This window comes from Pipistrellus hanaki (genome assembly GCF_964339955.1).
Source record: "Pipistrellus hanaki genome assembly, chromosome: 13".
In the NCBI taxonomy this organism is placed as follows: domain Eukaryota; kingdom Metazoa; phylum Chordata; class Mammalia; order Chiroptera; family Vespertilionidae; genus Pipistrellus; species Pipistrellus hanaki.
The window spans coordinates 57924064-57939117 of record NC_140515.1 but is presented as its reverse complement, the minus strand read 5'-3'; the positions used below and the strand labels follow the sequence as shown (position 1 = coordinate 57939117).

The following is a 15054-nucleotide window of genomic DNA, read 5'->3' as shown; positions in this document are numbered from 1 at the left end:
GGGAAGGGGGCCTGCAGCCTGGGTGCCCAGAGGCTCCTGGGACCGAGGAACCTGAGTTCTGGCTTAACTGCGTGGCCCTGTGCACAGTCTTCACTGCTCCCCTCTGCACCGGACCCTCTCCGAGGGCTTCTCCGCTTCGGCTGCTGATCCTCTGGCAGAGGAGGAGCGAGGTGGGCAGGGTCCGAGGGGCTCACAGCCCAAGGGATGGGCCACAACAAGAGGAACCAGAGACTCAGAGACCTCCTGACAGCCGCCCTGAGAGGCCGGACAAGCCCCGGAGCTCCTCTCTCTGCCTCTGAAACACCCGGTCCGCCTGGTACTCAAGGCAGGAGGCTGGACACGCCCCCCCTCCCCCCTGCGGGCCCAGAACTAGGGCTGGTGGATCACAGATGGGGTCCTCTGGGGCTAGCCACACCCACTTTCTGGAAGTTTTGCCAACACCCAGTGTTTCACAGCTTCCTGGTTTCAGAATATTTATTCAAAAACAGGGATTGAAAAAACTGTACAGAGTGTCTGCTGCTGAGAACTCAGCCCCGCCCCTGGGACCCCCGAGCGCCTGGCCGAGCCCCCTCTTTGGGTGGCCCTCTGCCAAGCCCAGCCAGTCCATTCCAGTCAAAAGGGTTATCCGTGGAAGCAGCAGGAATCTGCGGGGGGGTGGGGAGAGAAGCGTGGCCCCCGGCCCCCCCGCCCAGCCCTCCTCCCTGAGCCCCACAAGGGGGCAGTAGGCTGGGAAGCCCTAAGGAATGGGGAGTGCATGAGTGACCCCCAAAGTGGGAGCACTAAGGGTGCTCCCTGCACCCAAGCACAGAGCTGCAGGGGGTGGAGCCCCTAGCTGGGACCGCACAGCCCCCAGAACCCTGGGCCAGAAACTGCACCCACTCTGAGCACGGGGCTCCCCAGCGCGGGGCCAGGCAGGGTGCATCCATGCTGCTGAGCATTAGTGGTGATGGGGACCCCGGGCGGGGTCTCCGCGGGCAGGCGGTCCTGCCTGCTCCCGCACCTGGCCCCAGCCACTCAGTAGGGCGAGAACTTCTGCCGCTCGGCCTTCTTGCTCCCGTTGGCGGCTGCCATCTTGGCAGTGTAGGCCGCCAGGCCGGGCGGCGGCCCCGGGGAGGCGGGCGGCAGAGCCAGGAAGGGCACAGGCTTGAGGCCGATGAAGTTGGACAGGGAGATGGCATAGGGCGTGCCCAGCAGGCCAGGGGGAGCCGTGGGCAGGGCCGTCAGGGGCGGCGAGAAGGGGGTCGACAGGTCTGCGGGGGCCGCGCTGGGCGTCCCCCCAGAGGTAGACTTGGCCGTTTCTAGACTGGAGAGAGGGAGATGCGGGGAGATGACGGAGACGGTGGGGTGAGAGGGGACCGGCAAGGCAAGGCCGGGAGAAGGGAATGAGGAGAAGACATTGTACAGGCGGGGAAGCAGCGGGGACCAGGGATGGATGGGGAGGGGAAGATGGAGCAACGTGGAGGGAGTGAGGGAGAGGAGGGACCCGGGCAGGGAGCTCATCTCTCCACACCCCACCTGTGCCTTTCTCAGGCAGGGAGCCCCCCGACCTGTGACCTAGGACCCCCCATACCGCCCCACACTCACCAGGCAGTGATGAGGTACTGAGCCAGAGCGATGGAGACGGGGGACCCGGTGATGGTCACGTGCCGCTCCCCGGCGCCCTCTGCCTGGTTCCCGATCTTGATGTGCGCCCCCGACATCTGCCGGATCTCGCTGATCTTGCTGCCCTGGCGCCCGATCACGCAGCCAATGAGCTGCGGGGAGGCGGGAGGTCAGCCCTGCCCGAAGCCCCGGCCCGCCCGCCCGCCCCACCGCACCCGCCGGCTCGGGGCCCTGCTCACGTCGTTGGGAACCAAGAACTCCTGGGAGCTGGTCTGCGCGCCAGGATCCAGTCCTAGGGAGAAGAGGGGTACGCGTGGCTCCGGGCCTTTCCTGCCCCCCACGTCCGCGGCAGGGGTGCTGGCCCCGGGGACCTGCCCCGCCTGCGGCTGAGGCTGCTCACCTGGCACCATGCTCGGGGAGGCAAAGGGGACCGCGTGGCCCGAGAGCTGCTGGAGCTTGGTGACCTGCGCCGGAGAGAGGGGCAGAGGTCAGAGGGCGCAGAGGTCGGAGGAGGCTTGCTTCGGGAAGGGGTGCCTCAGGCTGGGGTCACTCACCTCCGTTGGGGTCACAGCCCCGTACTGACTCTGGACGGAGAAGCCCTGTGGGGACGGAGAAGGCCCCGGGCGAAGGGGTTACTGGGACAGGTCAGGGCCGTCCCTCCTCCCTGGACCCCCAATTCCTCCTTCCATCCCCCCCTTTTCCAACAAGCCCCCCTCACCTGGTTGGCGGAGAGAAGGACGGTGCCTAAGGAGAGGCTGGGGTGGTACGGGATGGTGGCCCCTTTGGGTGGGGACTGGAAGGACAGACGGGGCAGCTGTCAGGACCCGCCAGGCCGCCCTGACCTCACAGGGGTCCTCTGTGCCAAGGCCCTCCCCACGGCCCCCAGGAACCCGCACCGGCAGTCCTGGGGGGTCCTGGCCCGTGGCCGCGGCCTCTCCTGTCCCCCCCGCCACCCTGCGCGCCCTCTCCCGCCCCGGGCAGCACCTCCAGGATGACGGCGCAGATCTGGCGCACACACAGGATGATGGCGTCGGGCACCCCGGACACGGTGACGGCACGCTCCGTGGAGTTGGGGAGCAGGTCCCCCGCCACCTGCACCTGGGCCCCCGTGGTCTGCAGACGGAGAGGGGGCCACTGTCAGCTCCCGGCCAGGGGAGGGCTGGCCCTCAGAGCTGCCCGAGGGGGGGCAGGAGGGAGGGACTTCGGGGTGGTCTCCCCGTGAACCCCCACCTCTCGGATCTCCTTGATCTTGGTGCCGGCCTTCCCGATCAGGGAGCCACACTGGCTGGCGGGGATGACAAGGCGAAGGGTCACTGGAGGCCTGGAGACGGTCCCCCCGTTGGCGGGGGCAGAGCAGAGGTCCTGGGCGAGAAGACGGAGGGTGGGCCCTGCAGGCCCCTGCTCCCTCCCGCAGGCCCCTGCCCGCCCCCCGCAGCCCCTGGCCCCCCTACAAGCCACTGCCCCCCCCCCTGCAGGCCACTTTCCCCCCTCCCTCTGCAGGCCCCTGCTGCTCCCCCCCTGCAGGGCAGCCCGCCCCAGTTCCTCTCGAATGGGGGAACCCTGCGGGTCTCGGCCTCCCCTCCCAGCCCAGCAAGTTCCGGTCCTCCCAGCAGCCAGAGGGCCGCCACCGGCCGGTCCCACACCTCGTCCAGCTTGAAGGCGATCATGGAGACGGCGTGGAAGACGGCCGCGGTGGAGCCGGTGATGGTGGTGATGCGCTCGGGGCAGGAGCCCTCGGAGATGGTGATCCGGGCGCTGCTCTGCAGGCACAGGACAGGCGCCGGGCAGCGGCCTCTCCTCTCCGCCCCGGGCAGCCTGGCCGCCCGCCCACTCCCAGGCCCCGCAAAGCCGGGAACCCCACCGAGGCAGGACCTCGGCCCCCTTCCGCTCCGAACCAGGGCCAGGCCCCTCCCCGCACTCCGCCCTCACCTGCTCGCGGATCCGCTTCACCGTCTCCCCTTTCTGCGGGAAAAGATGGAGGAGGCTCTTAGCCCGACCGCGGCCTCCCCTACCGCGCGGAGGCCGCAGGGCAGGCGGGGGGACACGGCCGAGCCGGACCTACCTTCCCGATGATGCTGCCCACCTCCTGCGGACAGACCAGAGAGGAGTCAGGGGTGCCAGTGCCAGCCCTGCGCCCCCCCTTCCGACCTGCCCCCCCCCCCCCACACACACACGGAAGGAAGGACACCTGAGCTCCAAATCGGCCGGACAGGCCCTACCTAGCCCTGCCCCACCCCACCCCCACCCCTGCCAAGCGGCAGCAGACCCCTCACCTTCCCGTGCATCAGCATCCGCAGCGTGAGCGTGATGCTGAGCTCCGGCTCCTCCTCCAGCCCCGCGTCCGAGCTGCTCATCCTGTCAGGCGGGGCGGGGCCCACCGCGGCCTGGGCCTGGGGCTGCGTCCACGCTGTGGCCTGGCCGGCTCTGGCAGGGACGGCGGAGCGGGGGACAGGCCTCAGCTCTCCGGGTCTCCGGCCCTGGTGCGGGGACCCCAGAGCGGGCTCGCCAAACTCCCAGAGGAGAGAGGTGACATGACGGGGACCCCGTGTTTCAAATGTCCCGCGGACCGGGGTGCTCGTGGGCAACCCCGGGAGCCTGCTCACCCTCTGAGCCTCAGAGCCCCCCCCCCCGGCCCCCGCCGCCGGGAGAAGGGGAAGCCAAGACCCACCCCGGAGTTATGAGAATTAAAATGGGCGAAGCGGTCTCCATGAGCAGCCTGCCCTCCCCCCGGACAGGAACTGGGGGCCTCTAGGGTGCTGAGGAAGGGAGCCCCCTCCCCGGCCTCCGGGAAGAGGGGACCCTGTGGGTTGCCGGGAGCGGCCATGGGGAGCCATGGGGGGTCTCGGAAGGAGAGTGGACACGAAGATAGCAAGGCTCCGAGGGCCCTCTCCCCCGGCCGTCCCCTCTGGCAAAGGCGTGGGGCGGGGAGGGAGCCCCCGGGGCTCTCCTCTGCCCTAGCTCACCGGGGAGCGGGCGGGGGAGTGTCGGGGTAAGCAGTGGTCTCCCAAGCCCCTCCCTGTGCTGAGGAGGGAGGTGTGCGGGCCGGCCACCTGCCCAGCCTGGAGCCGTTCCGCTGTCCCAGACACCAGTCCCTCGTCCGAGCCTCCACCTCCTCCCCGGAGAAAGGAGGCACTCTCCCCGGGCTGGGTGGCGGGTAAGGGCTGGGTGGCGGGTAGGAGAGGGGCTCGGGGGGCTGGGGAACGTCAAGTTTGGGAACTGACGGAGAAGGGGAGCTGGGATTAGCCGCCGAGATTAGCCTGTCGCCAGCCCTCCCCACTGGACCCCTCGGCAAGCCCTGGCTTAATCCCGAGCCGTAATCCTGCCGGGAAATCCCTCTCCTCCAGCCTGGGCGCTCAGGGGGGACCGGCCCCGAGGAGGATCACAGGGCCCGGGACCAACTGGTGCCACGTCTGAGCCCAGACAGAGCCCTCAGCCTGCACACCCTCCTGCCCAGGAGGGCGAGGGGCAGAGGGCCCAGCCTGGAGCGCTGCAGACGCCTGGGGCGCGACCTCCGGCCCCACCCTGTCCTGATGTAGGGGTCAAGGGCACGGAGTAGGAAGGGGGCTCCCTGGCTCTCTCCAGAAGCCTTAACAAGCCACTGCGTGGCCTCAGGCCCGTCTCACCTGTACAGTGGGGGTGACCCCGTCCCCCCCAGCACCCTGTCACTGTGGCCTCCCCACGACCGGCTCCTCCCTCCATTCCCACTTCGCCCACAGATTCTCCAGAGGTTAGAGGTCAACTGTGGACGCAGGGACAGTGCCCCGTGGACATCCTGGCCAGCCTCGCGCTGGCTGCCCTTGCCGACATTCCCCCGGCCGCCTGCACTTCCCCCGCAAAGCGCGTGGGGTGACGCCGCTCTGCCTCCGGGACAGCCGAGCCCGGGATCCCTCAGAGCAGGCGCCGCGGCTGCCGCCTTCCTGTGTCCCCAGAGCTCGGGCCAGGGCCCGGCCGCGGGCCGGAGGAGGGGCTCAGAACACGCCGGTCGGCTGGAGATGAATTCCGGGAGCAGACGGGGAGCCTGATGCCAAGGTCACAGAGCGGGCACGGCGGGGCGAGCCCAGGGGACTGGGTGGGTCCCGCCTGCCAGTGGGGCTGCCCGGGCCCCGGCTGAGTGTCAGTCCTGTCCTGGAGGGAGCTCTTCCGGGGCGGGGAGTGGTCTCAGAGGCCCCCGCCTGGCTCGCAGACGAGGGTCGTGTTTAGGAAGGACTGACAACTGTCTGGAGCCATGGTCTCAGGCTTCAGAACCTCCTGAGGCTCAGGAACTCCTGTGGGGTGGTAACCATGGAGACCTGACAGGTCCTCAGACCATCCGGGCAGAACCAGAACCCAGGGCCGGTCCACAGGACAGACTCCAGTCTGGGGTCTCAGGCCCAGGAAGCTCCTCCCTGGCGTTGGGGGCCTCGGACCCAGAAACACAGGGGTCTGAGGGCTGCATGGAGCCCCATCCCCCCAAATACAGGGGGTGACCTTGGCCAGGCCTGCACCTGGTCTGGCCCTGCTTACCCACCTGGCTGTGTGTGTGTGTGTGTGTGTGTGTGATCCTGGTCTCTGTGTCCTTTCTGTTACGAGGGACCCCCAAGGTCCGTCCTGTCTTAGGAGAGAACAAGGGGTCCCGACACAGGCCACCCACATTGCTCTCCCAGGAGCCCCCCCAGGCACCCGGCTCCCTCTGCCTCCCGGGCTCTCAGGAGGCACTGCTGCTCCAGCCTGGCGGCCTGGGTCCTTGCTGGGCCACCCACATGGCAGCCACGCCTCATGCCACACTGACCTCCAGCTCACCTCTGGGGGCGCCAGCCCCTCCCGTCAGCAGCCTCCCTGGCAGAGCCCGGCCCGCATGGCCAGCGCTGACCTCCGGCTCCCTCCTGCTCCCGGCCCCCTCCCCAGTCCCAGCGCCCACTCCTGTCCCTGGCCTCCTGCCACTCAGGCTGGAGGGGGCCGAGGGGGGAGGTGACAGCTGTGTAAGCGATGGTGCCTGCCCCTTCCTGCCCCTCCCCCCCAGCTGTCTCTCTCTCATGACAGCTGCCCAATCAAAGGGCTGGGGGCTTAGCCAGCTCCCCCCACAGGCAGGGATCAAGTGTCCACCCTGGCTTTGTTCTGGAGCAAGAACAATCCGGGAGGGGAGGGGAGGGCTCCCGGCCGGGCCACGCCTGGGCCAGCCCACCCCTCGGGGGATTCCCTGGGCCCTGCTGGCCGGAGCATCTGGTCCAACGGGGCTGCAGGCCCACCTGGGCCGGGAGAGAGGGCCCAGGCTCCAAGTGCACCCCCACCTCACACCCCCCGACATCCCCGCAGCACCTTCGGCGCCTAACCTAGCAGCCTCCTCCACGGCTCCGGAGCAGCGGCGGCCGCGCCCAGCGGGGCCGGGGAATGCGTGGGATCAGGCGGACCAGGGCGCGGCCGGGCTGGACGCCGGACCTGGGGCACACGGGGATTCTGACTCCCCTGCCCTTGGCCTTCTCGCGCTCACCATTGCTGACCAGCCTGCCAGGCCTCCCCAGAACCGCCTGGCATCTGTGTGCCCGGCGGCTCAGCCCCTCAGGGTGGCCATTCTCCCACTTCTCCCACTTCTCCGGAGGGCGGGGGAGGGGCCTGCCGGGAGGGGCCTGCGTCTACAGGGTTGTCTGGGAAGCTCAGGCCACCTGGCTGGGCCAGGCAGGGGACAGCCTCCTCAGAGCATCCTTAAGCACCCCTGCGCCCTTCCCCAGGGGTCTGCACGGCCAGGGGAAAACGAGGCAGGCCCAGGTCCGGACTGGGCTCCAGCAGAAGGACCGTTTCCTGGGACAGCCCCACCCTCGGGCCCCCATCCGCTCACGGTCTCACCCAAACTGAGAAAGACCCCCGGCTTCCATTCTCCATCCTGGGGCCCGGGTCCTGCTGATGCTCCGTAACCATTCTTGGCTCCCCAGTGCCCAAGGCTGAGCTCCATGGACAGGCACTCAAGGGCCTTCTCCATCGGGCCCCTGCCCACCTCTCTGGTCTCATCTCCATCCCATCCCCCCACCCTGGGCTGCAAACACGCAGCACCTCCGGGCCTCGGCCTCTGCCCGCGATGATCCCGGCTTGAAATGCCCGTCCTCCCCGCTCTGTCCAAAGCCACCTCGCCGCGAAGCTTTCCCACCACGTCAGACAAAGCCCCCTGGTCTCCGGGCCCCACAGGTATGTCTACCGCTCCAGGGAGCCCCAATCGGGCATTCCCGAGCCCATGTCTCCGTCTCTCCGGAGGGCAGGAGCCAGGGCCGGGCTGTGTGCAGGGAAAGACGGGGCTCACAGGGCCTGGGCATCAGGGACCAGAGGAGCAGTGAGGATGGGAGAGACGACATGGGGACCAGTCACGGGAGAGCCAGGGTCCAGCTGACGGGACGCCCAGGCCTCCTTCCTCAGCACCCCAGATCCTGCCCGCTGTTTCTCTGGGTCTGGGGGCTCCCCGGGCCCGTCACTGGGCTTGGGGGTTCGCCTGGGCTTTGAGACTTCTGGGGACCCACGGGGCGGTGGGGGCCGGAAGGACAGCTGGGTGTGGCGGAGGGCTCCCCAGGCCAGGCGGGAAGGCCCTCACGGAGGAGCGGAGGCCCGGGAGGAAGGGGCCGGTGTGCGAGGCTGCGGGAGGAGCTCAGGGTCCCCGTGGGGAGCTCGGGTCTCTCCCCCCGAGGTGTGCGCGCCATGCCACGGGGACGGAGGCTGGAGCGGGCAGTGATGGGAGTGGGGAGGGTGGACAGAGCCAGTCGGGACACAGGGTGGGGCAGAGTGAGCCTCCCCGGGGCCTGGGCCTGCCAGGGTGTGTGGGCCGCGGCTCCCAGCCCCCCGCCCGGAGCCTGCGAGCAGAACAATCCCCTTGTGTCCGGGTGGCCGGGCCTGCATGCTGATGAAGGCTGGGGGTGGGGGCGCCTGGGAGACCGAGAGGGCTCCGGGCCTTCAGAGGGGAGAAGTACGGGGTCCCGGGGGCCGGCTCTGAGACAAAGAGGGTCCCCCCAGAGACAGGGCGTTTGGGGTGGAGGGTTAGCTCCCAGGGAGTCCTGGGCTTGGAGGAGCTCTTTGTGGGAAGCAGGGCCCCTGGGACACATGCCCTGTTGGTCCGGCGTTAGGTGAGCATCCCGGCTGGGTGGGGACCCGCCGCCCACATCCTGGGAGCTGGGCAGGCCACTGGCCCTGGGCGCATCCCTCCAGCCCCACTCCCCGGGGTGCAGCCGGGTGGGGCACTGGGTGCCACAGGTCCCAAGATGGCGGGCCCGGGACAGGGGAGCGCGGAGGTGGTCACCTCCCTCCTCTGACCAGGCAGGCACCAGGGCCAGGCTGGGGTGAGCAGCCAGAGCCCCCCACCCCCACCCCCAAGGACCCCAGCCAAGAAGCCAGGTCCGGGCTGAGGGGCTGAAGAGTCACGGGCACCTGGGACCCCAGGAGCCCCCACTGTCACCTCCACACCCTCCTCGTGTGGCCCCGGGAAGACTCGGGATGGGAAGGGGTGTGCACGGGGCCGGGGCCCGCAGGGGACCACAGGGGTATGGCAGGGGGACGGCAGGTGGGGACCAGGATGGGCAGAACCAGAACCCAGGGCCGGCCCAAAGGACAGACACAGCAGGTGGGGTGAGGCCTCCCATGTGGGGTCCCGGGTGCAGGAGGCTCCTCCCTGGTGCTGGGGGCCCCTCCGGTGGACCAGCGCCCCCCATCCGTGCAGGCCCGGGCCCGCGAGCGGCAGGGATCCCGTTCCTTGCAGGCTCCCAGGCCCCCAAACCCAGACCCCGGCTTGTGGGTCCGGGAGCCGGGCTCCCCGCCCGACCGAACCCCACACCGGCGCCCGCCCCGCCCGGCCGGCCCTACCTCGCTGGGCTGTCCTGGCGGCGGCGCGGCGGCGGGGCCGCTCAGTCCCACATTGTCCCCGGCAGCGGCGGCCGCGCACAACTGCGAGTGACATCAGCTGCGAACAATGAGGGGTTTGACAGGCGCCGAGCCCGGGCCGGAGCCCGGCTCCGCGCCCCCCCCCCCCCCCCCCCCGCCCGCCCGGCCGCCGGGCCCCTCCCGCCCCCGGCCCGGATCCGATTACAGCGCCGCCGCCGCCAGCGCCGCCCGCCCCGCCCCGCCCCGCCGCTTCCGGGGACCCTCCCCCCGGAGCCCGGCCCGGAGCGGGGACCCTCCCCCCGGAGCCCGGCCCGGAGCGGGGACCCTCCCCCCGGAGCCCGGCCCGGAGCGGGGACCCTCCCCCCGGAGCCCGGCCCGGAGCGGGGACCCTCCCCCCGGAGCCCCGGCGCGGAGCGGGGGCGCGGGCTGGTGAGGCCGGGAGCGCGGCTCCAGCATCCGTCCTCCCCGATCCGGCCCGAGTCCCTCCTCCGCGCGCCCGGCGCCGCCGCCGGCCCCCTCCCCCGCTCCGGCCCCGCGTGCCGCTCCGGCCGGTCCCCGCGCGCGTGGCTTGCACCCGCCGCGGGCCGCGTCCTGCTCTCCCGCCGGCGCCACCCACCCCTGCGCGGGGCGCTCGGGCCCCCACTCCCCACCCCCGCCCAGACCCGCACCCCAGCCGCCCCGGCTCCCGCCCCCAGACCGGTTACCGAGCAGCCGGAGGAGGGGCCTGGGAACCAGTGGCCCGCACCCGCCCGCGGTGCCCCAGAGCCGCCCGGAGGGCCTTGGGGGCTGGGGTCGCCGGGGAGGCGGGCGAAGTGGAGACTCCGGCGGGAACGGGCTGGAGCCGGCAGAGGCTGGGCTGTTCCCAGGCCCCCTGCCCCCCTCCCTTGTCCCCTCCCCCCAGAGCCACTCTGCCCCCCTCCCCCCTCCCCCCATAATCGGCTCAGCCCAGTCCCACTGACCTCCCCTCCCCCCACGGCTGAGCCTCCTGGCACCTGGGTGCGTGGGGGCGGGGAGGGGAATCCAATCTCCCTTCCCCTCCATCTGGCCGGCGGACAAAGGGCAGGGGACCATCTGGCCGCCGGCGGGGGAGGGGCGCGGCGGTGGCGGTCCCAGGGGGCGGGGGAGGGGCGGCGCTCTGGAGGCGAGAGCCTGAGGGGTCTAATGGCTTCACTTTATTTCACAGACCTCCTCTCTCCGCCCCACACCCCCACCCGGGAGCCGGAAGCAGCGTGGTTTGGCTCAGAAGACCCAGGCCTAGCCACCTGGGGGGGGGGGGGCGCCTGGGGGAGGGGGGAGGGGGAGACCTGAGGGTCAGAAGGGTGATCCTCCCTTTGGGGGCAGTTCTGGTCAGGAGTTCAGGGCCTAAGCCTGGCAGAGGATGTCCTGCAAGGACTGGTCTCTGGGTCCCCCCCTGCCCAGACATGGGGTGCTGTGTGGATGGGGGGGCACGTGCCTATGTCAATGCTTCTCAGGCGCACAAGCGGGCACGTGTGCACCTGAGTGTGCAGCCCGTCAGCAGCTGTACCTATCGGGTTGGGGTGCGTTTGGGAACGTGTGAGCATGCACATGGGCATGTGTGTTCTGTGGCCTCAGAGGCGGGGATGGCTGTGAGTGCCCTTCGGGGCAGCTCAGGCAGATGTGGGAGGCGGGGGGGGGGGGGGGGGGGGCTGGACAGAGAGAGGAAGGAGCAGGAGCGAGCAGGAGCCAGCAGGAGAGCCACAGCAGAGCATCTAATGGGTTACCCTCCACCAGATCACGTCCATTGATTCCTGATTGTTTTTTCTCTCATTTCACCTCCTCAGTGTGTCGCTGCAAGAGAAAGAGGAGAAGACAGACAGAGAGACCCGGAAGACCAGCACCCAGACAGACACAGGCACACACCTGTGGCGTGTGCAGGGGGGGAGCCCAGAAAGGCCAGCAGCCGCAGACAGGAGCGCGGCCTCAGGCCAGGCCCTGCAGGAAGGCCAGCAGCCCCGTGTGCCACTCCTCGGGTTTGTCCAGGTAGCACGGGTGCCCCGCCCCCTCCATGACCAGCACCCGGTGGTTGGGCAGCTGCTTCAGGTGCTCGAAGCTGGTCGGGCCCATGGGGTCCTTGTCTCCGTAGACAATCAGAGCTGGGGTCTGGAGAGAGGGAAGAGGCAAAATCAACGGGACCTGCCACCCCGGCCCCGCCTCCTCATCCCTTCAGTCTCTCCCTGGGGTCACCCCAAATGAGGGGAGAGCAAGCGGGCCCAGTGGGATGGGTGTGGGGTGTGTCTGTCCCAGTCCAGTGTGGCACAAGGCTTGGCACAGGGATCGAAGTCAAGCCCAGGAGCTTACCCCCCCCCTCCCAGGTGAGGAAAGGCCCCGAGGGACTGGCCCTGGCTCTGGCAGGGGCATGGCGCCTCCCCTGGGTACCTTCACGCCGGCGTAGTCGGCGGCACTGATCTTGTCCGTGCAGATGGGGGCCACGGGCACGTAGCCCCGGAGCGGGGAGCCGGGGGCCGTGAGGAGGGGCAGCGAGTACATGCCGCTCAGAGACGGGCTGATCACCACCGGGGCGCCCAGGTCCAGGGCGTCCACCGCGGCTGCCAGGAAGCTGCTAGGGACCAGCTCCCCAACAGCGGCGGGGGCCGTGGCGTCCTTGGAGTGCCCCAGGCCTGCAGGGGTTTCAGTGGGAGAGACGAGGCAGGCCGGTGGGTGGGGAGCGCCCCTTCCTCCAGGAAGCCCTCCTGGGTCAGTCTCTCTGTGCGGCACGCCCCGCCGTGTTTCTGTCGCTGCCGCCGGGACCGTCCCGTCCGTGGCCGGCACGAAGCCCCTCCCTCGCCAGCACAGAGCTCCGGGAAGAACCGGGCCCTGAACGCCAACTTCCCATCCACAATCAATGTGTTCTTGGGAGGGTCCCCCAGCCCTCTCCACTGTGAAAGGGGGAAAGGGGCCGTGACCGGTGTTGCTCAGTGGATAGAGCATCAGCCTGCGGACTGAAGGGTCCCAGGTTCGATTCCGGTCAAGGGCATGTACCTTGGTTATGGGCACATACCGAGTAGGGAGTGTGCAGGAGGCAGCTAATTGATGTTTCTCTCTCTTCGTTTCTAGTTCTCTATTCCTCTCCCCTCCTTTCTGTAAAAAAATAAGTTAAAAAAAAATGTTTTTTTAAATAAAGGGGAAAAGGGATCTGCCGTGTAAGTTTGTTGTGAAATGGAGCTAACGGCTCAGGGGGCAGCCGTCCAGGACGGCAGGGTGAGCGCCCCGGGACAGGGCTGAGGGGCTGGCTCTGCACCCTCGCCTCCCTTCCCACGGGTGAGCCCCACTGTTCCCCCAGAAAGATTATTTGCTCAAAACCTCCGCCTCGAAGCTCAGCCCAACCCACTGTCAGCACCAATCCCGCCTGGGCCTGCAGGCCCGCCCTTGGGCACCGAGGCCAGACCGGCCAAGGCCAGCGAGGGGAGCAGGTCAGCCGGGCAGTCAGGGCCGCCAGTCTGGCTGCCCTGCCTCCTCCTGAACCCGGCTGAGGGCTTTCTCCAGGGAACATGCCGAGCGGCTTAGCCACCCCCCGGGACACTCAGTCTCACCCCCAGGGCTTCCAGCGGGGCCTGCGGTTGTGCTTCTGTCAAAACACGTTCCTTCCAACGGGCCGGGCACAGTTACTGTGTCAGGCCCTGGCCCGGAGTCACGCGGACACCATTCCATTCTCACCAGCGCCACCCCCCGCAGGAGCCCGGTTATCTCATTACAGCCCAGGACACCGGCTCCGAGACACTGCCCCGGGCAACGCCCAGAGCGGCTGGGCAGCGTCCAGACGGATCCCGGCCAACACTGGGCGGCTCCGTTCCTGCAGTGCGCGCTGGGCCCTGGCCCAAGGCCCCCCCAAACCCCGACCCCCGACCCCCAGGCCCGGGTCCCCAAGGAGGTCCCCACCGCCGCCCCAGAACAGAAGCCTGCCCGCACGTACCTGGCAGGTCGATGGCCACCGCCCGGTAGCCCGCCTGCGCCAGCCGGAGCAGCGTGCCCAGCTTCTGCCAGGTCTCGGAGGAGAAGCGGATCCCGTGCAGCAGCAGCACGGAGAAGCGGGCGGCCTGCCCCGCGCCCGGCCGCGCCTCCCGGAAAAACAGGCTCTGGCCCTGCACCTGGACGGTGCCCTCCCGCTGCTCCGTGTCAGCCATGCCGCCCGCAGCGCCTGCGGGGGAGACTGGGCTGGTGAGCCGCAGGCGGGGGAGGCACCCCGCAGCCAGGGGGAGGCACCCCGCAGCCAGGGGGAGCCGCCCCAGAGAGGGAGGGTCCCGGGGAACAGCAAGGCCACCACCTCCCCCACCCCCAGGCGCCCAGAACTCTAGCAACAAGCTCTGGAGCGAGGAAAAGGAAGGTGTTATTTCTCTCCCCGGTTCACTTAATGGTATGGCCTTGGGCCTCTGTTTCCTCATCTGAAAAATGGGACAGTAAAGCCCACATCAAGAATTAACGAGTTAAGCCGAAACCGGTTTGGCTCAGTGGATAGAGCGTCAGCTTGGGGACTGAAAGGTCCCGGGTTCGATTCCGGTCAAAAGGGCATGTACCTTGGTTGCGGGCACATCCCCAGTGGGGGGTGTGCAAGAGGCAGCTGATCGATGTTTCTAACTCTCTATCCCTCTCCCTTCCTCTCTGTGAAAAATCAATAAAATATATTATTTAAAAAAAAAAAAAAAAAGACCCCTAACCGGTTTGGCTCAGCATGGGGCTGCAGACTGAAGAAGAAGAATCGGCGAGTGAGGTGCCTGCCCTGGAAAGCACCCCGTACAGGGGCTCCCATGATTCCCGTCCTCACTGGCAGTCTTTTCTGCAAGTGGGGACAGTCCCGCGGCACTGAGCTCCCAGGTGGTCCACGGGGTTAAATGAAAGCCTGCGGGCCGGCCGAGCTCACAGTCAGAAGCTGACTATTTGGCTCATCGCCCTCTTCCTCTTCACGGCGCGGTGAAGGGTGGCAGTTTGGCCCCGCAGGCGGGAGAGGAGGGGGTCGGGGCAGGAGAAAAGCACCCATTTTCTGGAAGCGGAAACCGCAGCGCTCCGGAGAGAAAGAAAGCATTTGGAATTCCCGCCCGCGAGGGGCGCGGGGTGCTGGGCGCGCTGACGCCGCCGTCAGGGGGACCCCGGCGCCGCCACGGCTCGCCCCGCGCCCTCCTCCGAGGGGGACCCGGTGCTGCCCGGCGGGGGAGGGGAGCAGAGGGCCGAGCGGGAAGGGGAGCAGCGGGGAGCAGTCTGACCGGAGAGGGGACAGAGGGCTGGGACACGGCGGGCAGGTACCTGGAGCTGCGTGGGCTCGCTCAGCGGGAGGAAGCGAGGACTGGAGGGAATGGGGCCCGGGGCAGGGGAACGGGGCGGGGCCGGGGCTGGGGAGCTGGGAGGTGCCCCGCCGTGCTGCGGGGCGCCCTCTTGTGGCCACGGTCGGCGGCAGGGCGCACGTGCCCAAGCCCCCTACTGGGTGCCTTCTGAGACCCTCCGCGACCGCCCCGCAAGCCCAGGGCCCGGCTTCAGGAGGGGGTTCCTTTGGGGTCGCATCCTGGGTGTGCCCGCCTCTCCTCCTCCCCATCCCCAGTCTGCACCGCCCACGTCCAGAGTTGCTCGCCAGGCATGCAGTTGAGGCTCGACAGTTTTTGTTTTATTTATCCT

At 69.1% G+C, this 15054-nt stretch overlaps 2 protein-coding genes across 3 annotated transcripts; both read right to left on the bottom strand.

Annotated features, from left to right (window-relative positions):
- Window positions 1–460: 460 nt before the first annotated feature.
- Window positions 461–9585, bottom strand: PCBP4 (poly(rC) binding protein 4). Of its 2 annotated transcripts, XM_084902330.1 has the most exons (14): window positions 9415–9585; window positions 6110–6189; window positions 3876–4026; window positions 3665–3688; window positions 3532–3564; window positions 3246–3362; window positions 2833–2964; window positions 2587–2715; window positions 2321–2395; window positions 2157–2201; window positions 2003–2066; window positions 1842–1894; window positions 1585–1754; window positions 461–1303 (listed from the first exon to the last, which is right to left on the bottom strand). In XM_084902330.1, the coding sequence occupies exons 3-14, from the start codon at window positions 3954–3956 to the stop codon at window positions 1015–1017; spliced, it is 1212 nt and encodes a 403-aa protein (XP_084758456.1). In that variant the 5' UTR covers window positions 3957–4026; window positions 6110–6189; window positions 9415–9585; the 3' UTR covers window positions 461–1014. The 2 variants fall into 2 exon arrangements, with proteins under 2 accessions (XP_084758456.1, XP_084758455.1); XM_084902329.1 differs by lacking the exon at window positions 6110–6189.
- A 1004-nt stretch (window positions 9586–10589) lies between these two features.
- ABHD14B (abhydrolase domain containing 14B) lies at window positions 10590–14790 on the bottom strand. The gene is made up of 4 exons (XM_084902367.1): window positions 14689–14790; window positions 13364–13588; window positions 11830–12071; window positions 10590–11553 (listed from the first exon to the last, which is right to left on the bottom strand). Exons 2-4 carry the CDS (start codon window positions 13572–13574, stop codon window positions 11374–11376), a joined length of 633 nt encoding a protein of 210 aa, XP_084758493.1. The 5' UTR covers window positions 13575–13588; window positions 14689–14790; the 3' UTR covers window positions 10590–11373.
- Between the last annotated feature and the right edge of the window lie 264 nt (window positions 14791–15054).